At 39.6% G+C, this 27746-nt stretch overlaps 1 protein-coding gene across 1 annotated transcript in view; it reads left to right on the top strand.

Annotated features, from left to right (window-relative positions):
- The window catches only part of atrnl1b (attractin-like 1b), an 83813-nt gene that overhangs the window by 17672 nt on the left and 38395 nt on the right, over positions 1 to 27746 (top strand). Inside the window, exons 15-23 of the mRNA XM_084740215.1 lie at positions 627 to 814; positions 3437 to 3650; positions 3767 to 3958; positions 9308 to 9541; positions 10984 to 11121; positions 13792 to 13885; positions 24031 to 24083; positions 26994 to 27088; positions 27419 to 27497. Coding sequence (XP_084596341.1) covers positions 627 to 814; positions 3437 to 3650; positions 3767 to 3958; positions 9308 to 9541; positions 10984 to 11121; positions 13792 to 13885; positions 24031 to 24083; positions 26994 to 27088; positions 27419 to 27497 — 1287 coding nt within the window. The remainder of the gene's footprint in view (positions 1 to 626; positions 815 to 3436; positions 3651 to 3766; positions 3959 to 9307; positions 9542 to 10983; positions 11122 to 13791; positions 13886 to 24030; positions 24084 to 26993; positions 27089 to 27418; positions 27498 to 27746) is intronic.

The following is a 27746-nucleotide window of genomic DNA, read 5'->3' as shown; positions in this document are numbered from 1 at the left end:
ACCCCTTGTTGAGCAGTATTTAATGTTCTGATTTAAAGTGGCTATAATTATTTTTATAACTATGTTTCAAATGACATTGTGAAAGGGGTTGCTTGTTGTGATTAACCTACAGAGAATTATCACCTGAATATACTGCTCCTCTCATCTTTACAGAGCTTTATGGCATGTTTCAGCTCATTAAGCCTGGCCTAAACGTTACTATTTTGATTCTCTCAAACCACTCTCGCAGCATTAGTTTTCACCCACAGCGGGTAGCAGTTGTCAGCAAAAAAGCTCTAGAAACCCAGTGTATACTCCCTGCCGAACACCAGACAGTTACAGTGAGACACCAGCTGGTGAACATAATGGAGCATTTAGCAGCTAAAGAGCCACATATTTCCTTCAGGAGTTGGTGGAGACCAAAGACAGTGCTAAAATATAGTGAATATTGGACTTACATCTGTCACATGACCAGAAAAACAACTCCAAATGAGTGATAATGTTAGTCTTTTTCTGACAAATTTGATGGACTAAGTTAGAATAAGTTGAGTGAATTTAGTTTCACATATAAAGACTAGAGGAGAATATATCTATAATTTTTTACTTACATCTAACATGTCTTGGCACATCTTCTCGTCCTCCTCCAGCCCAGCAGTGCAGTGAGGGATGGAGCCAGGTGGGGGAGGCCTGCCTGAGGATCAACTCCAGCCGCGAGAGTTACGACAACGCCCAACACTACTGCAAAAACCTCAATGGAAACATCGCCTCACTCACCACCTCCAAACAAGTGGACTTTGTGCTTGAGGAGCTGAAGAAGCTACAACAACAAGACAAGGTAAACACACATAAGTATATAAATAACCCCTTTTACATTGGACAAAACACTCTCTTAATATCTGCCTCATGTCCTCAGTGCTGTTTATTTAACTGATAAAGTGCTTGTCTTGAGTCAAGCGGCTGTAAAACGTCGGCATGTTTCATTTCATTTCAAGCCACAAAGAGAGCTGAATACACAAAGACATTTAAAAACCTCGTTCTCCCTTGTCTCCTGCACAGACATGAGTTGAGTCTTGGCTTTCCAGTGCATCAAAAAAAACAAAAAAAAAACAGAGCGTCAAACTTGTCCTCTGGCAGAGAGAATAGAGTCAAACACACATATTTAGTTTGACATTTAAAAGACCTGCATATATGTGCTTATTTTAGTGTAAAATCAGTAACTGAAACAAAACTGCTGGAATTGTGACATTTTAGTTTAGATTATGTATTGTTTTGGTCATTAATTATTGTGGATCTGTATACCAAATATTTATAGGTGCCCTCAGAAGCCGGGTGATTAATTAGAATATACCACTGACAGAAGAGAGCAGGGAGTGGTTTCCTGTTAGTCAAGCTTATTTTTCTCCTGATCATTTTTGCACTTGTGTACTGCTCTGTCTTCTGCCTGATTGCGGCCCTCCTTTTAGCTTGTGGAATTTGTGTCTTTCAACCATTTTTCATCAAATTGTTTTCCACTTGGCAGAGACACAAACTGTACAGTTGTTTTGTTTTTTTTCGATTATGTCGCAATTTCAAGTAGACAACACTGCCAGGCTTTAGTTTGTGCAGATACCGCACCTGATGAATCAGACTGTGATAATCACCATTCATTTACTTTTGTTTTGCCTTATTTGAATTGTTTTATCCTTTGAAGCACAGTAACAGTTTCTTCTTTCTGCTTTATATAACAAATCAGGGCCACATGACTCACTGTCTGTAGGAACAAGAAGAAGCACTTACAGTATCCAAGATACTGACTGCTGAGCCTTGTTTGCTTGTAGCCTCACTTTGGTCAGAGTATAACTTTCAAATTCCTTTGCTTTTCTATAGTACATAGTTTAATCCGCACTTAAAAGGCAAAAATCTATGAACACATTTAAGGGATAGTTCAGATTATTTGATGTGGTGTTATATGAGGTACTTATCCATAGTCAGTCTGTTACCTAAAATAGATGCCAGTCAGATGCCCCCAGTTAGGAAAGTCAGAGAGGAGTACCAGCACAGAAGCTAAACAGTGTACCGCTGTGGACAGGGTTGGTAACAATACCTACTTTAGGCCACTAAAAAACCTCCACCAAAAAGAAATCTATCAGCTTAAGTGTATGCTATGTTTAGAATATTTCCACCACTTTACTTTGCCATCAGACAGGGGTTGTTTTGACAGGACACCGCTGTTATATAATTATCACTCTCTCCAAACCAACCAAAGTCCACAAAGCAGTAATTTTACTTCAGAGAAAACAGGAGTTGCTGGTTTACCACTGCCTCAAACTGTTAGTTAGTTTGTGTTATTGTGTGACTTCAGTGTTTTAAAAGGATTGTTTGGATTCACCAAAGTCACACAAAAGCACAAACAAATGAACAGATCGAGGAAATGGTTGGTGTGAAATTGCTGTGTTCTACAAAGTAAAATTACTGATTTCACCTATGAAGTTTGGTTGGTTTGGAGAGAGCAGTATTTGGCTTAAACAACAGCGGTTTTCATCAGACAAGGCTGTCTGAGGGCAAAGGAAAAGCAGTGGAAATATTCTAAATATAGTGTATATTTAAAATAATATTGTTTTTTTCTTTTTTTTTCCAAGGTGGACTTTTTTAATTGGTTAAAATAAATTTTGCTGACCCTGTCCACAACAGTACATTGCTTAGCTTCCATGCTGGTGCACCTCCTGGTGAGCTTCTCCTAACTGGAGGCGTGGTGGCCACAATCTACTGCAGATAATATACTTGACTATCAATAAGTATGTCATACACACCCACTTCAAATAATCCAAACTATCCCTTGAAGGGAAATCAAAATGCATGTGTCAGTTTGTGGCATCCAACTGGCCGCAAGTTCATATTTTCGGACCTACTAGGCTCCAAATTCAGTCCAGTCTACCAGTAATACAGCTGAGAACAGCTCATAAAATGTAACTCATAAATTCTGATTAGTTCATAGTCCTAACCGCATCATAATTCAAGCCTCTTCATCTTTAATGGAAATGATGAAATGCCTTTTTGGATAAACACTCACCTTCTCATCTCGCCACAGCCACATATCCCGCTCGCGCTGACAGAAAATTGTGAAGCCGACTGATGATTTTAGTTTGGTCATGCCTGCTATATTCATGAGGATATCATTAGTTGTCAGTCTGCTGGCTTGAAACTCGCCTGTTTGTTCCAAACACAACCTTGACATGCCATTTCTCATCATTTTCCCCATTACATTAAAAGTTTAATCCTGAAGGCAAATAAGTAATCATATCTGTGAAATTATTTTCAGTCGACTTTTAATGGCATTCGTGGTTCCCAGGTGTAAATGCAGTAGCTGTTCATTTCTTAAATAGCATGATGGAGCAGAAAGGGAGGAACAGTTTTATCTTAAATTCGAATACCCAGTGGCTTTTCGGGCGTTTGTAAGCCGTTTGCCGTGTCTCCACAGCGGCTGTCTCCCTGGGTGGGCCTGAGGAAAATCAACGTGTCGTACTGGGGCTGGGAGGACATGTCCCCCTTCACCAACAGTAGCCTGCGCTGGCTGCCCGGAGAGCCCAGTGACTCTGGTTTCTGTGCCTACCTGGAGGAGCCTCTGGTGTCAGGACTTAAAGCCAATCCATGCACTGCAACTGCCCACGGCCTCATCTGTGAAAAAGCTCCTGGTGAGAGATGCAGAGAGCATGCATGCTATATATTACATGAAATGTTATCTGCTTGGAAAAGTCTTAATATTACACAGGAATTGCAATCTGATTTGAAAAAGACTCTTTCTCTCCAGGAAACCCCAATCAGAGTACCCGTCCATCCTGTAAGAAGCCTTGCTCGTTGCACACCAACTGTGCCAACTGCACCAGCCAGGCAATGGAGTGTATGTGGTGTGGCAGTGCACAGCGCTGTGTGGACTCCAGTGCCTATGTCATCTCTTTCCCGTATGGCCAGTGTCTGGAGTGGCAGACTGGAGATTGTGTGGGTAAGTGTCTTTTACTGAATTTAATCTAGATGAGGCTTCTTTGTATAGTCTGGCATTAAGGCAGCGGACAATAAGCTTCACCAGATTGACTTCTGTAAGCAGTCAATATTCATCACTGAGAAAAAGGAGGTTAAGGGAAGAAAACAGTTTAAAGTGGAAGGTGTTTGTGTCAGTGGGAAAACGGTATTAGTTTCCTGTGATTGGCTTTAGAAGCGGTTTTTGGGCTGTAATGGCCAATTACTCTTGCATATACTCACCCCAACTGCTAGATTTCCCTGCTGACCGTGCTGCAGATGGACTCTACCATTAGCTGGCTTTAAGTGGTTTAAAGATAGTCGCATATTGAGGAACGGTTTCAGACACGTCTACAAATAACTTTGGGAATGAGACGAGAGCACAGTGGGAATGGCTGCACATAGTATAGTAACGTGAACGTTGTTGTAGGTTTTGATGTAGGTTTAGAAACAGAATAACTTGAATTTTAGATCAGGCAACTTGGAACTACTAAGGTGCATCAGAAATGAACAGAATGAAAGTATGTAAAACTATATAATAATAAAGGTCACAATAGTTTACACGCTTGGAAGTGGAGATATTTGCCTCAATAGATGCCACTAAATCCTGCACACTGGTCCTTTAAATACATCTTAAATGACCAGCTTCCTGTGAAATGTGCCACCTTGTGGTTATTCTGCCTAGTATCTCAGAGTTAGGTGAACCTGGCTTCCATTGCATAATCACTTCTCCCTAATGTTGATACTTGTTATACTAGAAATGCCAGAGATTGTATAAAATGTAAAAAACATACTTCACAATGTTGTGTATGTTCATGTCATCTTTTTGTACTACCCTGGAGAATGAAACTGGCATTAAAACATGAAGAGCAGAACAGTATTTAAAGCTACTGCAGGGAGTGTTCAACTGGTAATGAAACAGTCTCAATTTATTACTGTTGCCTCTATTTGACCTACATAAGTTAACAAGGTGCTTTACCCTCCGTATTAAGAAGAAAACGGTGGCAAAAAGGGGCATTACCCATCAGGGTTGAATAAATGGGGTTATAGGCTCAAATTCATGCATGGAAAAACATCTTGGAACACATCTGCTGCTTTTGTTATTGTTGTTTATTATCATGTCCAAAGGTAAATTAGAGAATTGCTGGACACGTACAGTGGTAAAACTGTATCCGCATCAGAGAGCTGCCTCACCTGAAGGTCTGTGAAGTCGTTCAGGGTCGCTGCTGTTGTGCTGCTTGATTTATGAATTATACTCATAGTTGTGTCAGATCATAAAAAACATCTCAGATCAGTTTAGTGAGTAACAAATTTAGGGAGGTGAAGGGTACAGTCTCAAATTCATTTGTGTCAGCTGACACCAGAGACGTTTCAGTACACCGTGGGTATTTGTCTTGAGAAGTTTGTCCCTTTCGGCGTGAAGGACAGAGAAGGGTGTCCTATAAATTCTCTCTGTGTGTTCTTCTCTGTCTGTTTGTTCTGCTCCTTCACATTCACTCTCAAAGTTCCAATCACCACTTAAGTATTGAATTATCTCACCTACTTTACTTCTTTCCTTCTCATTTTCAGTGCAGAGAGGAGCGTGCTTTATGCTGAGTACACTGCATAAATGCTCTTAAAACCATGGACCCACTAGGATAAAATATTCAGGAGTATCATTGCCTGCAGGGGGACTTTGAAAGGGCAGATTGTGTTGTATTTGTTGCTCTCAGTAGAGAATTATCTCATTTTGCAGATCTGAGGTTGGACAAGTAGTTATTACTGCGAGTTGTTAATAGTTGGTTGTTTGTTGCTTCGTTATGGGGACGAACTCCTTATTTATGGCCTTTGACAGCAGTTCTAGCGATTTGTACTCGTCATGTTTTGACAGGATTTAAAGGAACGTGTGTCATCTGATGATTGCAGGGTGCATAAAAAGACGTGTCAAGATGCAGATAAATCTGATTTTGATTTTCTGTCTGTTTCGTCAAGATGGGTCAGACTGAAGCTACATTTAATTCAGACAGAATTTAAACATGCAAGGTCGAGCTGTCTTTCCTTTTTTCCTCTTAGCATTTTCCTTGGTCCTTAATTTGAGTTTTCATATTAGGACCGGCCTGTATGCTCCCTGTGTCACTGTCTTACTTCTTGCTGTTGTGCTGTAGGTGATCAGGTGTAGAGTTAGTTAGTCAATTTTGTCATTCTTCAAGCCAAAATTAAATATTATTTAAAAAAAACAGAATAAGCTACATGTATATGTACGCTCTGGGGATGTATAATTTTCTGTCATTTTATTAAAAAAAGAAATTGAGAGAATAATCTGCAGATGAACTGATTATGATCATTAGTTCCAACCCCTAGACAAGAGATGGCTGTGAAATGAGGGTAGCTGCTTGTTATTAGTCAATAAGTTGTTGTTTTTATGGTATTTTTATGGCAAATGAAGCCATTAGCAAGTACTGAAAAATAATCATTCAATATCTCTGCCAACACATTATTCACAAGTATACTTCATTAACTAGATACACCATTTCTTAAAGGGTAATTCTTTTTAAACTTTGGCCCTATTTTCTTTTTAAATATGTGAAGGCCTAATTGACAAACAAAAGACAATTATGTGCCTCTGGATCTGAACAAATGTGTTTAAGACAGCAAAGTCACACAATAACATGAACGAACAAACTAGGTTTGGATGATATGTTAAAAAAAACTTCCAGCCGGTCTCTGTCAGCCCATCAACCGACAGCTGCAGATATATTTGCTGTCTCTGTATGAAAACAGTTTCTGTTTACAATCTAAGCCTTTAAGCAGCAAAAACACTTTCAGTGAATGCAGTGTGACAGTCTGAGGTGATCTACTCAACCTTTTCCAAAACATTTTCTACCTTATATTCATTTAGACCCCAAAATATGCAAAGTAAAGGGTCTAGGCTAGGTTTAAAAATAGTGGAATTACCCTTTAAAGCAGGGATAGGCTGCTTATTTCTGCTGTCATTGGACAAAAGTTTCATAGTGATCTTTAAATATAATACAATTCAAGTGATCTGAGAGAAAACTAGACTTTTGGACCCGTCTAGTCAGTTCGTAAGATAGTTGATTGTTGAGGTTTGTCAACCATCATTGAGTCACCAGTCCAAAGCGTTGGTAATTTGGTGATCTGGGAATGAAACTCAACAGTCAGCTGTCTTTCTCCAGAATCACTTGCTGCACCTTTTAAGTTGACAGGAGAATGAAGAGAGAGAGTAAAAGCAGTAAAACTGCATTTGAAGTGATGTTATGTTTGTATATGCATCTACAAGTCCGCACACCCCATCCTTGTTGCTTTAAAGCAACATCTGTCATCTACTGATTGCAGGGAGCACTAAAAGACATGTCAAGACACAGAAAATCTGATTTTGCTCACATTGCTCTCAGATACTGAAGCGGTGAGGTTGTCATTTTGATCAATCATCTTTGTAGCCTCTGAAATCCAGCAAGAACACTTTGTAAGTAGCGACTCACCCTGCAGACACAGATTTAAGTAAATGTAGGCACAGGAGACTTTGAACGGTAAAGTGGATGTACAATAAACTGATAGTATAAAATCTGATTAGTGCAATAGAGGTTATATTCGCTCGGCTGGATGAGGCGAGACTTGTTTTCTGTGCAGATGCAGTCACACATATCGATTTATCTGTCAAAATCCAACACAAAACGTGTGAATTTTGTCTTTATGGCTGATTTTTGTATTTCGACATGCTTTTGTGTTGCGGCAAGACAAAAGTCCTCATCCAGCTGCTTCTTTTCTCAGAATGTGATGTTCCTGAGAAATCTGCCACTTGCGTCCTGTCGTCAAAACAAACTTAAATGGCCTTACTTTGTACTGATTGCCCTTGCGTTGTCATGGTTTCACATCCATTAGCAGAATAGCTGGAGATTTGTTTGACATAAACTGAGGTAAAAGCACTCAATGTTTGTCTCCTTAAAATAGTAGTGGCATTTCTCCCCCCCTCACAAGTGTCTGCCTGCCAGGCAAGTGGCAACACTGAAACTTGTCAAGCAATTTAGTGGCCTGAAAGTTCGTCCCCCAGCTGACAAAACGGCATCGCTCCCATGGGTTTCTGAGTTTAGAACAAGGTGTCACTTCACACATCACATTTAAGCTCTTTCATTGGACTTTGCTCAAATCACAAACTTTTTGCTTCATTTTCTGATTCATTCTACAGGTTTTTAGCCTCTCAATCACCTGTTTAATGCTCAACACTTCTTCTTATCTGCTCTCAAATCTGTTGCCCCAGCGCAAAGCACATTAATGTTCCTTAATCTTCGGGTCTAAAGGCTAAGAAATACCTTCACCCTTCAGGATTTTTGTTTGCTGAAGCACTGGGCCTTGTTATCTTAGTGCTGTGTGGTTGCCTACATTTTGCATGCTGCTGTTTGTTTCAAGGTGACAGTTCTGGTAAATAAATATTAAAATGAAAAGACATGGACACGTGGCTAACAAAGGAATATAAACAAAGTAATTAAGTTAGTTTGTGTTAAAAATCATTTGCATTTTCAAATGCAATGACAATTAATTGTTTAGCTGTCAGCTGTTAAATTAATTGCCAACTATTTTTATAAATGATTGATCATGACAGTAAATTTACAATCCTCTGATTCCAGCTTATGTAATGTGATTTTTTTTCTGGTTTCTTTGCTCCTCTATGACAGCAAACTGAATGTCTTAGGGTTATGGACAAAACAAGACATTTGAGGATGTCATCTTGAGGCACTGATCAACATTTTTGTCCTTTTTCTGAGATTTTATAGACCACAACAACTAATCAGTGAATCAATAATGTAATCAACTGATTAATCCACAATGAAAATGATTGTTTGTAGCAAAGTAGAGCTGTACCGATTAATTGTTTAGTTATATAACTATGAAATTTATCACCAACTATTTTGATGACTGACTTTGACAGTAAACTGTATATTTCTGGGTTATGGACAAAACAAGACATTTGAGGATGTTACCTTGAAACATGGACACTTGTCATATTTCTCTGACATTTTGTGGACCAAACAACTTATAAGTTAGTCACGAAAATAATCAACAGACTATTCAGATCATTGATCCTTCAGGAGTGTTTTCTACAGCTTTGGGCCTTGATGTTTTAGTACTTTGCAGTTGCTTACATTTTGCATGCTGCTGTTTGTTTCAAGGTGACAGCCCTGGCAAATAAGTGTTAAAATGAAAAGACATGGACAAATGTGGCTAACGAAGGAATGTAAACAAAGTAGTTAAGTTGGAGTTTGAGTTTAAATCACTTTGAGCTGCAGCAAAGTAGTGCAACAGCAATGGAAACTTTCCAATATTCTTCTCCCCTTTTTAGCCCAGAACTGTTCAGGCCTGCGGACGTGTTCCCAATGCCTGGAGCAGCCTGAGTGCGGCTGGTGTGGAGACCCCAGCAGCACGGGGAAGGGCCTGTGCATGGAGGGCTCTTACCGAGGGCCAATGAAGAGACCGGCGAAGCAGGGCCAGCAGGGCCAGTCGCAGGACATGAGCCTGGAGCCGGGCAGCTGCCCCAAAGACAAAGGCTACGAGTGGGCCTTCATCCACTGCCCCGGTAAGAGATCCACTTCCTGTCCAGCTTACTGAAATTACAGATTGTCCGTCATAAGTGTATCTTTTCAAGAGATCTTCTTGTTATTACCTATCGACTATCACATTGTCTTATGTTTAAAAAGATGCTCTTATCAAGGACTCCTGTTACAGCTTCCCTATGCAACTAATCCCTCCCTGCTGACTCTATGCAACCTTATGCTGCTGTGCCATTTAATGCTTTCACCAAGCCTCAGCCCATACAACCACGTCATGTAAGATGATAATAGACTGGACCCTACAGTAGTTGTAATTTGAGAGTGTAGGGTGTGCTCAGTGGCTCAGCTGTATCAATAATGTTTAAAAAGCTTGAGATGTCTAAAGCAGAGTTATTACAGTTCTGTGTTTTTCATTAGTACACTATTGTTTCAGTTAGTATTGCTTTTTTCTGAAAACCATTTTTTTCATTAATTTGGTAACTAAAATGCTTTTCACACCTAGTTTTAGTTTTTAGTCCAGTTTTAGTATAACTATAAGAAACTTTGGTGTAAAGAAATTGATGATATTTTGCCTGATATTGGATTTAAACATGTGAGTCTGATGATCAGTAATACTGTTACTGATCTTGTGGATATTTTACATTATAAACTCTTTAATGTCATGCACACACACACACAGGCACAGGATCCTGTAAACTGTTGAGAATAAACTGTAAAAGATACAAAAAGCAATGACGAGGGTAGGAATGCATTTTTAAACTTCATTTTCAAAGCACTAATTTATAGTTACTGTCCTGCCATCATGCAAATTTCTGATGTAAAGGTGTAATTAATTCTAACAATCCAAAATTTAAAATTAACACAAGCAAGGTCAACGTATGTGCTGTGAAATAAACAAGTTATTTTTATTTTTGTTTCCATCAAACATCTAATTTGTATTTCCAATAAGACACTTAGATGTACTGTAGGTTCATTAAAATTAGCAGCCGTTAAATGTGTTTTAAAAAGCAAGTGTGATTAAATAATAATTAATTTGACATGGCAGACACAAGCTACTGACAGCTCTAATGGGCTTGTTGCTTTTCTAGGAAGTAATAACAACAACCATAGGTGTAAGTTTTGTTGGGCTAGTGTCAAATCTTTGTTTTTTATTAGCAACATGGAAGATGATTAAAATAATTGTGTGACACAAACTTTTCATAAATGACTGTAAAACAGACTCCTATGTGACTTCCAGACGAGCGTAATAGAAGAAATTGTGTTGCCATGTGCTTTACCTCCTTGTATAACACACATCGAATGACACAGTGCCTCTGGTAGCTGTGAGTTGCACAGTGTGTCCAGATCTGAGAGTTCATATTCACTTATTTTCTAAATTTCCAGCTCAAAGGTATAAAAAGAAAGCAGAGAAATTGACTCTGCCCCTGTGGTTGCATGTATCCATAACCTCTCTCTGTTTCTCTTGCAGCGTGTCAGTGTAATGGCCACAGCACGTGTGTGAACGGCAGCGTGTGCGAACAGTGCCGTAACCTCACCACCGGTCCCCACTGCCAGACCTGCATGCCTGGTTACCATGGAGATCCAACCAATGGCGGCAAATGCCAGGGTGAGTGCGGCACCGCCACAGAAATCAGTTATTCTGCACACACGAGACTTGATGGATTTACTTGTTATCATTTTATTGAAGCACACAACTGATGTAGTTTAACTTAAAACCCCCTTTTATCTTCTCTCAATCATCTGTATATATTTCATTTCAGTTAACAACAGATGAGCAAATACGACACAAAAACTGACATTCTCTGTTTATTTAAATTAGACCTGCTGCGTGTAAATGATAATTAAAATTTTAGAGGAATTATTAATCTGCTTACTGAATGCTAATTAGTGTGTTTCATGATAAACATACAGCAATACAGCGTCATAACCAACAGATGGCACTCTTGTGTATTGATTAGAATTGGTGACAATTTGTCTGCCCGGGTTGATTAATGGAAATATTGCTCCATATGTTGGTCTCATAAAGTGGTGAGAGAAAAACAACTAAAGACAAAATGGACGTCTGGTCTCTGCTGGTTTATTTTTTTCTCAGTTGAAATACCACTCCCAGTAAAAACAGTGAAACATCAAGATTAACTGTGTTTTCCTGACATTGGGAGTGAGTGTAGAGCAGCTGTGGTGCACTGTGGGAATTGCAGGTGAAGCTGAAGGTCACATACTGGCTTCTTGTATTACTGTGGTTTTTCACGCCATAAAACCCTGCTTTGTTGAAAACAGAAATGCGTATACGTCGTATATCTTGATTTTGGGTGAAGTGATGTACACATAGACTCCTGCATTCAGGGCTGATTAGCCTTGTAAAACACTGACATTATAAAAATCTGCAATGATTTTACTAATTTTCCGGCTGTGCTATCCAGGTTTTCCTCCCTGGATATAAAACAGTTTTGATTGGGTTCTTTTTAACACCACATGATGGCAGATTTATTATCTGTCTCCTGCTCAATGCAGAATAAATTTTCTTGAGTGACTACAACCCATAATTTATTTATGCAGCATTCTTGTTTTCAAAGCAAACGCTCATAATGCTTGCTGAATTTAATGTGGAAAATGGGTTTAAACATTAGGTTGGTGGCAAAGAACAGGCATTTAACTGAAGATAAAATGACTATATGTGTGTTTGATAACTGTGTCAGAGTCTTTTTTATTACATACAGTGGAGACTGACTGAGGGAGGTAGTGCAGCTTCCTTGTCAGGGGGAGAATTACAGCACTCGTCCCACATGAATAGCATTCCTGAGAAATTACATGGAAGCTATTGTTTGAGTTGGGAGCCAAATACACTCTCAAACACACATGCACACACACACGCACACACCTGGGAGCTTTTTGGTCTCAGATGCCATCTGCTAATGTATAGGCTGTAGCTGTAACCTGTAAAGTGAAACTACACAGGTGAGCATCTGTGAGGGAAATAGTCCGCTTATTCTTTCAGAGCCTGAGGACCAAATGAGTCAAAAACATTATGTGCTGCTGTTATGTCGAGATCTAGAGATACAGCTGTTGTTTAAGTTTAAAGGAATAGTTTGGATTATTTGTAGTGGGGTTGTATGAGGTAGTCATCTGTAGTCTGTGTATTGCCTACAGAAGATGGCACTTGAGAGCCCCCAGTTTGGAGCAGGAGTATACATGTAGGAAGCTAAGTAATGTACTGTTGTGGACAAGGTCAGCAGCAAAACATGTTTTAGCCACTTACAAAAACATGGCTTAGCTTCCATGTTGGTACTCCTCTCTGCTTCTCAATACTAGGGAGTGTGGCAACTGCCATCTACTGTAGGTAATACACTGGCTATGAATAAGTACCTCATACAACCTCACTTCAAATAATTTGAGCTATCCCTTTAAATTGACAAGGGAGCCGCTGCATATTTGATGTTTGTTTTACTTGCAGTGGGTTCACAGTACAATTAAATCCCCGTACTACCAGCTGTCAATAACAAGTGTAGGAGAAAGTGCTAAAAGCGGTCCTGTCACCTGAAATATTCATATGTGCCATCTTGGGAAATGTGCTAAGAACAGATTTAACATTGGGAGTGGAGGCTGCGCCCACTGACCCTTCTGTAATACCCCTTCTCAGTGTTATGAAGCTCAGCCAAGTGAAAGGAATGGGTCGTTTTTTTTTGTCCTGCAAATGCAAACCTGAAAGGCTGCCGCACTAGAAGCACTCCAGGAGCCAATTCACTCATTTTTCACACATCTATTGCTGCACTGTTTGTATTCCATGTGCACATGCCTAGCGAGTATCGTGATGTCCTATCTGGGGGAGGGAGCATATTTTTCTCCATCATGTATCAGATCTAAGAAGTTCAGCCAGTCTTTTGGGAAATACACTTGTTTACCTTCTTACCCAGATCAATATCAATTTCATCTCTGCGTGTTTAGTACAGCGGAGGGGATGTTGGTAGCCTAGCTTAGCACAAACACTGCAAGCAATGGGGAGCTGCTAGCATAGAGCGGGGGAAAAAAATGAGGGAAAACAACTGTTATGGCACAGATTGTGGGAGCTGTAGGCTTTATTGTGCCCTCAGGAGATCCTGAACTTAAAGGTTTAAACTGACATTCTCTAACTACACAAGTACAAGCACATACACACCAGAATGTTCACTTTATCCACATTTCCAGCTTTGTCTAATCAATAATGTTTCTGTTCCATCTTTTTTCCCCCTCTCCCCCCTCTCACCCTTCTTCTCCATCTGTGTTTTGTTGCCTCTTCCAGCCTGTAAGTGTAATGGTCATGCAAGTGTGTGCCAGGTGTTAACTGGCAAGTGCTTCTGCACCACCAAGGGGATCAAAGGAGACCAGTGCCAGCTGTAAGTACTCCGACCACATGCTCTCTCACAGACACACACATAAATACAACCATAAAAAAAATGATCTAATTGCAGGGTTGTAGTGTTGCATTTTGTAGCTTTTTCTGTTAGAGATTTTTATTAGTACCACATTAGACTATAGCCTAGGTTAGGGCGATATATTTAAATTATTTAAATTTTCCAATCGGCCACTGTCAGCCCATGAACTGGCAATTCTCAGTATATTCGTACGAGTCTAACTTTCAGCTAGGAGATGTGGAAGTGTGCAAGCGGCAAGTTCAGTACATTCTCTACCTTGGATAAGCAAAATAAACTCAGAGTGTCAAGAAAAGAAACGTTCTTGTACATATTTCCCTTATTGAACAGAAAGATACAACCATGTACTTTCTAAGTTTAAGTTTTTCTCTTTCACCAAATGAAGAAACCCTTATAATTTGCTTGCAATGTAATTGTTGTGAATGTAATATAATTCGCTCTTCATTCAAACTCCTAAACAGAAAAACAAATTAAACTCACCAAAACTGTCTTTGTTAGACTTTCCACTGTTCCAACAATCATCAACACAGGTTGACTCTAAATAAATTCTTAATTCTCTGCGTTAGGTATCAAAATATTCTGGTTCTGCAGGCAGTTTTCAGCCCACTCGTACTGCAGCACAATGGGTGTGTACTGAGCATTGCTGAGTAGTGGCTGACACTCTGCAGACCATTAAATTAGCATAATAAAATGACAAAAAGTTCCCCACAAAATCTGCCAAAAAAAACAAAAGCCACCGGACTCCAGTTGCCGATAGCTGATGTAGTCCTCCAAATGCCCAATCCCATCAAAGTCAGTTCAGCATCTCTAGATTTTATTTCAGAAAGTTCACGTGTGCAACACTGGGGTCAAATGAGAGAAACGCCCTCAATGTACCAACTGAAACTCACTGACTTAAGGTGATGTCAATCAAAAGTGAGTCTGTGGGCCGCCTGTCACTGGGCCAGTAATCACTTGGGATGGAGCCCTGATGGAACGCTCTGGGCTATTTTAAGGGAAACCCATTTTGACAAGTGAGACAGATACATACAGGATGGTGTTATATGCTGTTGATGATATTTTGCTTGGAGAGAAAAAAAAACAGAATTTTGGTTCTGTGATTCCAAGATATTTATGATCTTTGATCACGGACACAAAAACAGAGCTTCTGTTAAATACAGGAGATACAGCCTCTGACTAAATACAGATTCATGACAGTCAGAGTGGAACAAGTCAGCCCCTTGCTTGTGATTTAATATAATCAGACAACATGATTGATGACATGGCAATGAAACAAATGAAAATACATCATATTGGATGGCTGAAGAGCCAGACGAGTTCTTTTTTTTAATCATATGATAACTTTTTTACCAAAGAATCCTTAATATCAGACAAATATTAGATTAGGATTGTTTCCTCCAAGTGGATCAGTTCTGCCATGTTTTATGGAGTGGTATCATGGATAAGCCAAAAAAAAAACCCAAAAAACACTAGAATATATGTCTATGTACAGTAAATGGAAATTAACTTGATTTGATTTTGAGTCATGGCATAGTCTGACTTTCAGTGACCCTTTTGTTTTAATTATATTATGGGAATCATAGACTCAGGGTGCTGTTCTTATGGAAAATAGAGCGGTCAAAGTGCCGCCCTTGTACTTCTCATGTGGAGGTTTGGAATGATTCGATGGTGTAGATACAGAGAATCATCAGTCGGTATTATATTGGCCAGAAACTCCACTTCCAGCACGATTTCTGCTGACGTGGTGGATTCCCTCTGTGTAGGAGGACCATCTCCACTTAGCTGTCTGATTTCCCAGCTGTAAGCAGAATGGACACTGATGTTTTTTAATACCTCTAATGCAGTATGAGTTATGGTGGGATCACTGGCAATCATGAGTGCACATACCGTACGCCCCCACACGCGTGTTTTCCTGCCTTTCTAAAATCACAAATCCTCAAAATATCCCTGACACTCTGTGCTTGAATCAAAATCACAGATTCACTTTCTCCTGCTGCGTTCAGGTTTTGTCATCCCCACTTGTTCCGTTACACATTTCGCAGTCACACAGTTCACACCATATTTATCACACAGAGACAGTTGACACATCTTCTCGCTGAATACAATGACAAGACTTTAGTCAGCAAAAGTCACATACAGTTGTCATGACACTCTTAAAGGTTCCCTGTGGAGTTTTCTTACAAACAAACAAAAGTTCCCTCTCGTCTTAACAAACATGCTGAATGCCTTTGTCAAGCTGATTTCTTTTTTTTTTCTTTTTTTAACATTTGAAATCATGGAGGTTTTTTTTACATCTAATTTTACTTGCTGTGTGTCTCTTTCCTTCACTTTGTTGTGTCACCCTCATACTCCCTTGCATGAGTCGTGCTTGTGTGTCGTTGCCTGTTGTTTCCATTGGGAGCTGCCATAGTTTTGATCCGTCCTGCACATGGCTGCATGCCCCACCAGCAGCGTTTCAGAAGTGTTTCAGCAGTGGAGCGTTTTGCCCGTCTGATTATGTTGACTTGCTCAGATTTTATTGATTTGGTCCTTTTTCCTTGCCTTTTGTGCTTCTTCCATGGGTCGGTAGGCTACATAGTTAAATAGTTTGTTTTTTGTCTGCTTTTATGATTGCGAGTCTGCACAGGGTCTTATTTTGAAAACTGACAGGATTCTCTCTGCTGTTTCTGTGTCTGGCTTCCTGCCCACTTGATCTACTCTGTGCGGCTTGACACGGCATCCGTCAAAAATAGACTTGGCGTGTATTTGAAGTGGAGAGCTGCCTCTGGGAAACGCTATGGCGCTGTTGGTGGAATCTCAAGCATGTTATGTAGAATGGCAGCGATCAGAGACGTGGCACAGCCGTAACACGACACAGCCGTGCCTGGTGGAATCAAGCTGTTAACCTTTTGGGTTTAAATCTCAAACACAGTTGTAGTTCTCTATGTCCTATTTTCATAATGACTTTAAATAATATTCTGTAAATAACCAACTAGAAAGTCCCTTAAAAAGGAGTAACCAACTTCAAATATCTAGATACCACATAGAGGAGATACAGACATATAGTAACTAGTAAACAGGGCTGTGCAGTATATCGATATCATGATTAATTTGGGTGGCAGTATATTGTGATATTGCGCAAATATCGTCTTTTTCCTGGTGTTAAATCCTGCATTACAGTAAAGTGATGTAATTTTTTACCAGGTTGTTCAAGCTGTTTTATTATTAACCTTTACTCACTTAATCATTATATTCACATCATTGACGATTCCCTAAAATATTGCTGCAATATTAATGTAGAGGTGTGTTGTCAAAAATATTCTATTATTTGATTTTGTCTATATATATATACTTTTGGGTAGTTTAATCTACCACAGTACATCATATTCTATAAGATCAATGCTATTTGAGAAATTACAGTATTTTATTTTAGAAAAAATGTCTACATATATCGTATATCGCACCATAGCCCAAAACTATTAGGATATTACCTATAAGCCATGTCGCCCAACCCTGCTAGTAAACATGAAAAATAATAACATGCTTTGTCAACACTTTACAAATTGTTAGTCTAACAAGATAAATAACGTTTATTGTCCCAGGGGGAGGTTTGTTTTCACAGGCTGCTCATGCGCACACATAGAAAACACACAGATCCACATAATTTACACGTCATCACATGTGAACAAACGTGTTAGAGGCATCATGCTCTGCATGTTAATCATTTGTTTGCATCAGCTGGTTAATCAAAAAAAAACTATGATCAGATAAATATCAGTAAATATACATTTTGCTTTAAGTACATTTGTAAGCTGTGCCATTTTCTTAGAGTACAGAAACGTACATGTAACTATGAGTGATGGTTGACGTAAACCATAATAAGCCAACTTGTAGTTGTACCTTTTGTGTTAGAAGCAGTGGTTTCAAAGCCGCCAATAGAACAAAATCGCAGTAATTATCCTGAGCTCTGACAACCACCATATTGGAACAGAAAAAGAAAATCATCAAGTTCATCTTTTGGATCGTACAAGGGATGATGTCAAAGCCTTGGCGACATATTCACAACATGCAAGAAAAATCTTTGTGTGAGAGAACGCATGAAAGTGATGAGAGAAGAAGAGAAAGAGAGTGAGGAAACAGAGAGAAAACAAAGGGAAGTGATCAGACAGAAGCAAGGCTGGAGGAGAGTGAGACCTCTCCAGAACCCTCCATGCTTTCTGTTGACTTTGACAGTAAATAAATGACACTTTGCATAAATGTCAGAATGTCACATTAATTTGTGCCTCCAGATGGAGAGCAATGCAGTACAATGCAGAGCAGCACTCGGATAGCAGGTGGCTAACAGTTGATACAAACGACTCCGTTTCTACCCCACAAAATCAGAGTGAGGTATCAGAACAAGCCAGGCACCAGCAGGCCAATCATCATCAGCCATTTAGAGGGAGGATGTGCCCATACAGCTCAGGAGCCAGCTACGAGGAAGGTTCCTGCAGCCCATTACTGATTATCGGCTTAAAATTTAGCCAGCAACATAAACCACCAGAATCTGTTGTTAATTCAGCCCCATTTAGGCACTGTAATTAGATCAACCTTGTCATTATCAACAATCGCTATTTCAGCGGTGACTTTAATCTCAAAATCAAGATACATTTTCACATTCAAACATGTTAGAGTAATCAAGTAATCACTTTGTTTCATGTGTAATCTAATTAGTGTGTATGTATTGACTAGCAGTTGGGGTGGGGTGTTTGCTGTTGCCTTTTTGTAATGTAATTTCTGGTATCTCATTACGTGTAATCAGTGTCTCCCCCAACCCCACTCTCACTTGCACCATCCCCGGCAGTAACCCTTAAACAAAGACCTCTACACAAGGGCACTCATGTCTTTTCAGCGATGTACACAAGTACACACATGCACGCTTTCACACATGCGTGCACCGCAGCCACCGATGCCATTAGGAGCTCCGAATAATAGTTGCAGTAATGAAGTGAAGGGTGCACCGGTGCAGAATGGAATTGTTTTTGAAAACAATTGATGAGGTCTGCGCTGCGTTACAGTGATGAGTCAAACAAGAGCGGTTAGGGGAAATATTTCTTATTATAGTGCTCATTTGAATGCATACATTATTCAGGATTCTCCATGTTCTGGGGGTAAATGGGTCTGAGAGTGTGGACATGTGTGTGCTCACTCTGGCCCGCGTGTGTGTGAAGGGCACTGTGTGGGTTCAGAGCACATGTCCTCTGTTGGTGATGGTCTGTGTGTGTGCACACTCTTAGAAATAAGGGTTTTAAAAGGGTTCTTCCTGAGGAGCTCAGGTTCTGCCAAGAGCCGTTTGATTCTGAAGAGCCTATTTTGGAGAAAATTGTGATCAAGGGTTCTTTGAAAGACCAAGGGCTCCATTCAGAACCCTTTTCATGCAAAGAAACCTTTTTGGAAGAAAGAGATATTCATGGATTGATGAAAGTGTGGGTGTAACATGATCCTCACCCTCAAATATTCAAATGTTAACCCGTCTGTCAAATGGTTTATTGAAATGCAAATTTATTGAAAGTCCCCTTAATCAACTTATTTTACTGGCATTCTGCCAGTTGGTCATCTTTTGCCTCATGTTGAACACAATATGGTTCTTAGTAGAACTTTCAGAAGAAGGTTAAAGGTGAAACTCTTAGAAAAAAGATATTTTTAGATCCTCTGGGTGGATTTTGGATGAACACATTTCCTCCTTGGGATGTGGAAGAGTTCTCGATAGAACCCCCTGAGGAACCCCAGAGTGGGTTCTGGGTGGAACACTTAGCATGTGGTTCCAGGTATAACCCTTGATGTTGAGTTATAGGTAGAACCCTCTGGACTATTTAAAGAGGTTAGAGTGTTCTCTTATTGGAAGAAGCCAAAGAACCTTATATGGGTTGTCATCTTCAGAGTGAATGTTTTCCTGCTGAATCAAATCAGATCTCTCTCATAGAGGGTTCTTGGTTCTCAGTAAAACACTTCATGTTGAGCTCTTGGTAGAACCCTTAAAAAGTGTCCAGTAGGCCTGCAACTAATGATTATTTTCATTGTCGATTAATCTTTTGATTATTTTCTTGATTAGTTGTTTGATCCATAAAATGTCAGAAAACTGCGAAAAATGTTGATCGCTGTTTTCCGGGGCCTGAGGGGACGTCCTCAAATTTCTTGTTTTGTCCACAACCCAAACATATTCAGTTAATGTCACAGAGGAGTAAAATACTGAAAATATTCACAATTGAGAAGCTGAAACTAGAGAATTGGGACTTTTTATTTTTAAAAATGGACTCAAAACGATTAATCAACTATCAGATTAGATGGCAATGAATTTAATCATTGATTAATAATCGATTAATTGTTGCTGCTCTAGTTTTCAGGTCGGACCTTTATAAATGGCGAGCACCTTCATTTCTAAGAGTGTATGTGTTACTGTTGAATCGCAGTGTGTGCACGAGCACAGACAAAGGTCCATGTGTAGATCAAATTAAGATACAGCAGAGGGGGATCGCCTCAAGTTCAGATGTGTGCACGCATGCATGCAGGTGTAGATTAAATTAAGATACAGCACAGAGGAGCTGCATTATACACTTCACGATGAGTGGTGTGCGTGTGTGTTTTGCCATCTGCAAATGCCATGCAGCTCAAGCGCCCCAGGAGTGATGTTCTGTAAGGTTCAAAAACCCAGTGGCGGCATTTGTCCTCCGTCCTTTGTACCGTGGTAAAAGAGCACTCCACCCTGTCCTTGGTGTCGCTGGCTCCTCCCCAGCTCAGTGTCCTGCCCCCATTAGATCAGTCAGAAACACTGATGCTTGTCCTTCAGGACTTGCTGGTTAGATGTAGTGTCAGAATCCATCTTGATCAGGTCAGGTAATATTGTTAAAGCATGCATGTGTCTGGGACATGACAGTATAAAAATAGTTATGCATCATCAATATGAACAGTTTATGGTTATGGACTCGTAAATGGAGTCCGGTAGCTTTGGCAAGAGCAATAAACAACCTGTTTAAGCTGTTTCTGCCAAAACAATAAGGGCCTTACTGTGTGACAAATAGGTCAACTTCTGTACAGGTCCTTTCCTTAAAGTTGTCAGACACGTATAGTAACAATCTGAAAAACAGGCACTTTTAGTCGGCGTACTTTGATGATTTGCAGTTGCCCTAAAGGATTACATTTCAGCCTGTTTTGTGGCTAACAGCTGCAGCAGTCTTGCTCAGTACTGGACCGGTTTAAAAAATAGTTGTTCCCATTAGTCATATAGACGTGGAAAAATAGGGTCCAGCTTGAAAAATATCAGCTACCCTTTAAGGTGTTAGAACACGTCAGATGTGTTTGAACTGACATTTTTTTTGTATAGCGCCTTCAGTGGTGATGCCGTCTGTCTCGTGAATCCAAAATGCTACAAAACAACCGATGTCTGCATTATTTTTAGAGGCAGAGTCATCATCATTCACTGTAACATCACTAACAGCCACCTCCCCCTCAGTAGCATTGGTGTCTGTCAGTGGGTCTGCTCCCTCTTTCTCCGCTCGCTGTCCTATCTGACTGCCTTTAATATCCACAGTTCAACAAGTTTAATTGGTTGTCCGTAAGATAAAACAACCGTGGAACAAAATCGGTGTGATAATAGATATCTTGTTCAAATTGCCATGTCATTTTAATTTTATTAGTGCAATTCTAGTGCTCGCGTGTGGAGGGATGACGTGGCAGTACAGAGTGAATTGTAGATAGTTAAAGATTGAGAGACAGAGCGGAGAGACACATTAAAAAGGGGATAAAGAACACTAATCCAGTGAACGCCGCCATATGTTCCTCCTCATTACAGGCCTTTGGAAAGCCATGAGCCTGATAAAACACACTCATGCACATGCGTATCCTGACAACAGTCGATGGCACTCTGTGGACGTTAACAAATTATTTTGCTCGGCGGCACTTCATTTAAAATTCAGGCCACTTTGGCTGATGCCACGATATCTCTGTTGTTGTGTGAAAATAGTGTATAGTGTTCAGCCGCAGTGCTTCGAGCAAACTGCATGACCTTAGAGGACCTAAGAAACACATTCACGTCCTTCTATTAAAATACAGATTCACTTTAAATATCTGGGTAGAATCAGGTTCACTTGATCTGTGCGGTAGGAAACCACAGCAGATTTGGAGCTGTGCATCATTTCACTGACAAGAATCTGTTAGTGTTTGTATTTGCAGTTTGAGAAGACAGTGGCAAAGTCTGAGGCTTTAAAATTAGAGCGGTAGTCCACTAATGACAATGGATTGGAGGTAAATGGAACCAAGTAATTGTCCAATTTTCACACCACGTTTAGCTGAGGGTCAGAACCCTCATTAGCTGGAGTTATGGATTCATTGGCCCCGGGCATACAGTCATTTCACACTTGCAACAAACACAAAAGCATGGGTTGAGCACAGGGTAATTATTGTTTATATATACGTATTTTTGTGGATCTTTAAAACTATTTATGGTTTGCTAAAGTACAGTTAGAGGTTTAGTTTTCTGGAAATGGCTACTTTTTGTTTGCTACTCATTTCTGTTGTCATAAGAATTGGTATTTTTTGCTTCACTGGGTCTTTAAAGGGAAAATCAAACTGTATGTTTCTTTCCTCATGAAGATGGGGTGTGCCCTTTACAACTGTGTTATACTTGACTGTATAGCATTATTAAAAATTGCAAGGTTCCATATATTCGGTGTGCTTTTTTCATGACAGGAAGGCATGGCATATAATTGTACTCAAAGTACTACAGAATGGACTGACAGGCTGATGTAGCTGCTCTACATGGTCTCTGTTGCTCTGCTTTGGTTTTTAGGTTTCAAATGGGGTTTCAGCTTAGGATGTTAATGATTAATCATTAATTAGTTAATTGCCATTAAGAACTTAACCAATTAAAAATGAATTAACCAATAATTTGTGTTTTGTTTACCATTTCGCCAGAGCACACAGGTTTTCTCAGGGTTTTGTTTGGTCTGCCAAGAAGTAGCAATGTTGTTAAGGAAAATGCACAAAATTTGTAACCCTAGCTCCCGCTAACAATTATTTTTGTGATCTATTAATCTGTCCCTTGTTTTCACAATTAACCAATACATTGTTTCATCTTTACAATGTCAAAACATTTCTTTATTTACTATCATAAACGACAAAGAAAAGCAGCAAATCTTTCCATTTAAGTGTCTGACATTTTTGCTTGAAAAATTATGATTAATTGATTATTAAAATAGTTTCCAACTATTTTTTTCTATCATTGCAGCTCTAGTTTTAAAGCAGTTCAACATCTTGTTTCAGTTTAGTCTTTGTTATTTGGCAACATGGCATTTTTTATTTCGATTTGACGTAGGTTGTGTTTTGATGATAATTGCTGTTAACAATTTGAACACAGGTTAAGAAACCTTCTGCACTCCAGATGGGGGTTATCCCTGATCTTTCTGGGTTATCTTGAAAAACATAGCTTTAACACTGCATTGAGAGAATCAGAAGTAACGAGGCGATCATTTTGCAATCAAAGGTAAACAAGTCATGTGCTGTAAGCGTTGTGAGGGTGTTCACCCTGAGCTCTGATTATCAAGCTCTGAGTTAATAAACATGAGTGTGAAACAAAGATAAACTCGCCCCGGGCTTTGTCTAGCCTCTTTTGAACTTGGCAATCCCCACTCACCAGCTCTGAATGAGCACGGCCTTATCTAAACCGTTCGCTAAAAAGGATTCACCTTGATATGTGGTTATTCTTTGGCTTTCACATCCAAATTTAGGATTATGTATCTAAAATAATCAAGCAAAAATTTACATAAGTTTTGTATTTTGCTTCAAGGATGTTAGGGGATTAAACTTTGTACGTTACTTTTAGATGCCACACTCTCTGTGATCAGGTGGTACATAAAGTTTGTGGCATGTCACTGTGTTGCTTTGATAAACAAAAGTTTGAAAAAATCTAATTAACTTTTGCAAACTATCAGATGATTTCCTCGTCGTCAGAAGTAAGAGACTTGATGAGGCGCCAACAGCAGGAGCTAATGCGCTGGCACTTGGCGTACACTGCACCCGATAAGAGGCATTCTTGCTCTCAATCTGTTAGCACTCTTCTTCATCTTGTTGTCTCCTCTCTGTTTTCTTCACTGCAGATGTGACTCAGAAAACCGTTACCTTGGCAATCCACTCAGAGGAACCTGTTACTGTGAGTAATTCTCCACTGGACGGCTACTTGCTGGAGAGACAGCTCATCTGCACTCACAAAGACACACACACACACACACACACACACTCCTCCTTGATTATTCTTGGCTATTCTCTCTCTGCTTTCTTTCTCTCCACTTCTCCACTTCCACTCTTCCGCTCAGGGCAGATGGAGCATTTTAGCACTTTGGCACCAGGGGCGCTTGTTCGGTGACAGAATGACTTGTCGTGAAAATGTCAAGTGCATCAGAAGGAGTGAGTGATTGAGCTAATCAAGGAGACGGAGGAGTAAAAATTCCCCACTTGTCTACTCACTCGCTCACTCACCCACCTACTCATTCATTCATTTAGAAAGTTGAATAAATGTTAGTTTGACTTGAAGTACAAGGAAAATAAATCAAGGTGAGTGATGCAAAAAAAACCTATGAAGTTGACACCTACTGGTGCCTGTGTATTCCTGTGTGTACCGCACATGTTGGTGTTTGTGCTTTGCGTGTTTATTTGCATGATGCGGTGTCCTTCACGGTGTGGCAGTATGTCTCTCTTTCAACACTCTGCTACTGACAACACAGCCTTTGCCAAGGTTTTGTCCCTTTTTGAAATGCCATAGCCTGACAGCAGGCTCAATGAGGGGAAGAGGAACTAAAAGCTTGCAGCCTGTTTTAACCTCCGCACACCAATGGGACTTTTTCTTGAGCTCAGTATTGTAAACATGACACTCCTGACGAAAAAAGCAGTTGAGCACGGATTAACATGTCACACTCATTGTTACCCAGCTACTTCACTGTGTTTATTAGCTGATTTCTCAGTGTACCTGGTAATTTGGAGCTCACTCCTCTTTTTTCCTCAAAGATTAAAACTCTTTGACTACAACATGCACACATTACTACTCAGGCAATCAAACAGAAGCCCCTCAAGGGATTGACTTTGATACCAAAAAATCTGTCATTTACATACAAATATTCACTGTGATATCTAGCATTTAAAGGTCAACAATGCTGACCTTCTAGATCTGTAATATTTTAAGTTTGGAACAGGGACAGCACATCCCTCTACTGCACAGTCTGCCACACCCACACAAAATGATATACACCCAGTTTGACCGGAGTAAAAAGACGAAACATAATTAAGTCCCACCCACACTGGAGAGGAAAACAATTCATCGCTCTCTGTTGACTTTGTGTTTTGTGGAGGTTCTTCCTCGTCCTCCTTGGATCGGAGCAGCCACATGTCACTCCCCTCGACCACAACGCATTTTGGGTGAAAACAAGAGCCAGCGTCAACTAGAGAAGACTAGTGTCATTCATGTTTTATGCTAATGTTGGTAGTGTAATTAGTTTACCATAACACCACAATGGACAGACTACTAGTGACAGATGGCAGAGATGTGTTACATGGAGATTCAATAATGTACAGGATATAACACCCTGGATACTAGGTGGAGTTGTTCTTCCACTTTAACAGAGACAGATACTCATCCATCCCTATTTCTGTGGGTTTTTTTCTATGTAATGATGCCAACTGGCAAAGACATAGCCTGATTCTTCACCTGACTGGTCAGAGGATTCGGGTTCCTAATAGCTGAACAGTGGTGCAGTTTCCTTATTTTATGAGTTTCAACCAGCAAAGACCTTGGAATTTGTATTGACCGCTGGTCAAATAAATGTTTGTTTTCACCCAAAAAGGGTGGACTCGTGATGCAAGAGGGTTGCCTTGATCTATGTATCAAACCTAGCAACAGGGTCGACCTCACTAAGATAAAGTTTTGTGTTTATATCACTCCTAAGCTAGGACTCCTTGCTATAATTCTTTAGGCTAAGTTAGGAAATCAGTGAGAGTATTCTCAGAATGTTTGGCTGCAGTTGCTAATATGACAAACTATGAAATTTGTTTCCAACTAAGTTATAAAAACTCCTGGTTAAATGATGTTATTACCTGGTGATTTGATCAAGTATTTGTAAAGATCAATGTATTTAACTTATTGCATTCAGTGGGATAATTTCTCCAATAAAAGCAAGGTAAGAAGTAGGGACATGGAAATATTATTTGAGTTTGTCGGTGTACTATTTTCCTCTTTGGGAGTCACTGGGTGCTAAATAATCCTCTGAAATGCTGAAATTGAATGTTTTTAGCCAGTTAGAGGCTTTTACACCTGTTTTCGCTTGTTGTGGTTCTGATTGGTTTCCCCTCCAGTGGGTGTGGTTTTCCGAGTATGATGCATTGTGTTATGTATCTGTGGATAAAAAAATCATTTTAATTCACACAGTTGAATCATAAAAATGAGTCAGTCTCAGGCTGATAAATTATACCGTCTTCGTTTACTGTAATTTCTCTGCCCAAAAATGTGTCCGCTGGAAATTTAATCATCCGCTCCTTGAGTGCTCACAAACAAAAAATGAAATATCCATGATACAAGTCCAAATTCTTTTCTCCATTATCTGTATATATTCATACTTAATACTTGATCGACATTTGACTCAGGCATGTACTTACAGTTGTGTGTAGTGAATTCATATGTGACCGCTATTAATTAATAATTTGCTCCTTTATTAATCGCTGCAGGGGACTTTTTCTTCGAGCTTGCTGTCAGGGTCAGGCATCCCTACTCTCTCTCTGCTTGATGAGAAAATTGTGCAGCCTGATTGCAGTCATTGGAATTGATTACAGACATTTTGATTTCACTTGTCTCCATCAGTCAGTTTGTTGCTTGGAAGTTTCTTTTGATCATAACACATAGCACACACCTCTGTATATTTATGCTGTCATAGTAGTCTGTAGTAGTGTAAGCCACAGCTGGCAGCTTAGATTGTGTGTATTCAACAGAAAATTGCCACTCATTGTTATGTACAGTGTATGTTGAAACATAGGAAACGATATGAGATCCTTCTCTCCCATCTGATTTTCTAAACAGACAATCTCCTGATCGATTACCAGTTCACCTTCAGCCTCATCCAAGAGGATGATAATCACTACACTGCCATCAACTTCATGGCCTCACCTGAACAGGTAACTATTTGAGGAAAAGGTCTCAGTCAGGCAACAGGGACAATGACACCAGAAGATTGTTTTTTTTTCTTTTCTGTCAAATGTCAAGTCACACACTGCCACAATTAACGTTCATTATCACTGATTGGTGATTTGTTTTCTGTGAAGACTCTAAAAAGTTGCTCTAGTACTCAGTTCAAGCCTTTCCGAATCCTTGTTAAGTTTCATAACATCTCTGTTATTATAATGTGATTTACTATAATGAGACTCTTGTGTCTTTTTGTGTGATATTATCAGTTTGTCTTATATTTAACTACATTAATATTGTGCTATTTTTATCTTCATCTGAAGGCTAACAAGAACTTGGACATGTCCATTAATGCATCCAACAATTTCAACCTCAACATCACGTGGTCGGTGGGATCAACAGGTACTTCTGCGCAATTTTGCAGTTTATTTATTGTTTGCTTTTTCTATTTTTGTCTTCCTGTTTGACCTTGACTCAGGACATACTGTATATGTAGTCCATGGGCTCGTGTTATTTCTAAATCGATTCCAGTCTCATCAGAGTGGATTGAATCATCAGTCTGTTTCTAGAAAGTTTAGTTTTGAATTATTATTTTTTTCTCTTTTCCTTTTCTCATTCATTCATTCATTCATTCATTCATTCATTCATTCA

The sequence above is a fragment of the Lutjanus erythropterus genome, chromosome 17 (genome assembly GCF_056507025.1).
Source record: "Lutjanus erythropterus isolate fLutEry1 chromosome 17, fLutEry1.hap2, whole genome shotgun sequence".
In the NCBI taxonomy this organism is placed as follows: Eukaryota; Metazoa; Chordata; class Actinopteri; order Lutjaniformes; family Lutjanidae; genus Lutjanus; species Lutjanus erythropterus.
This window is presented reverse-complemented; position numbering and strand designations above follow the sequence as displayed.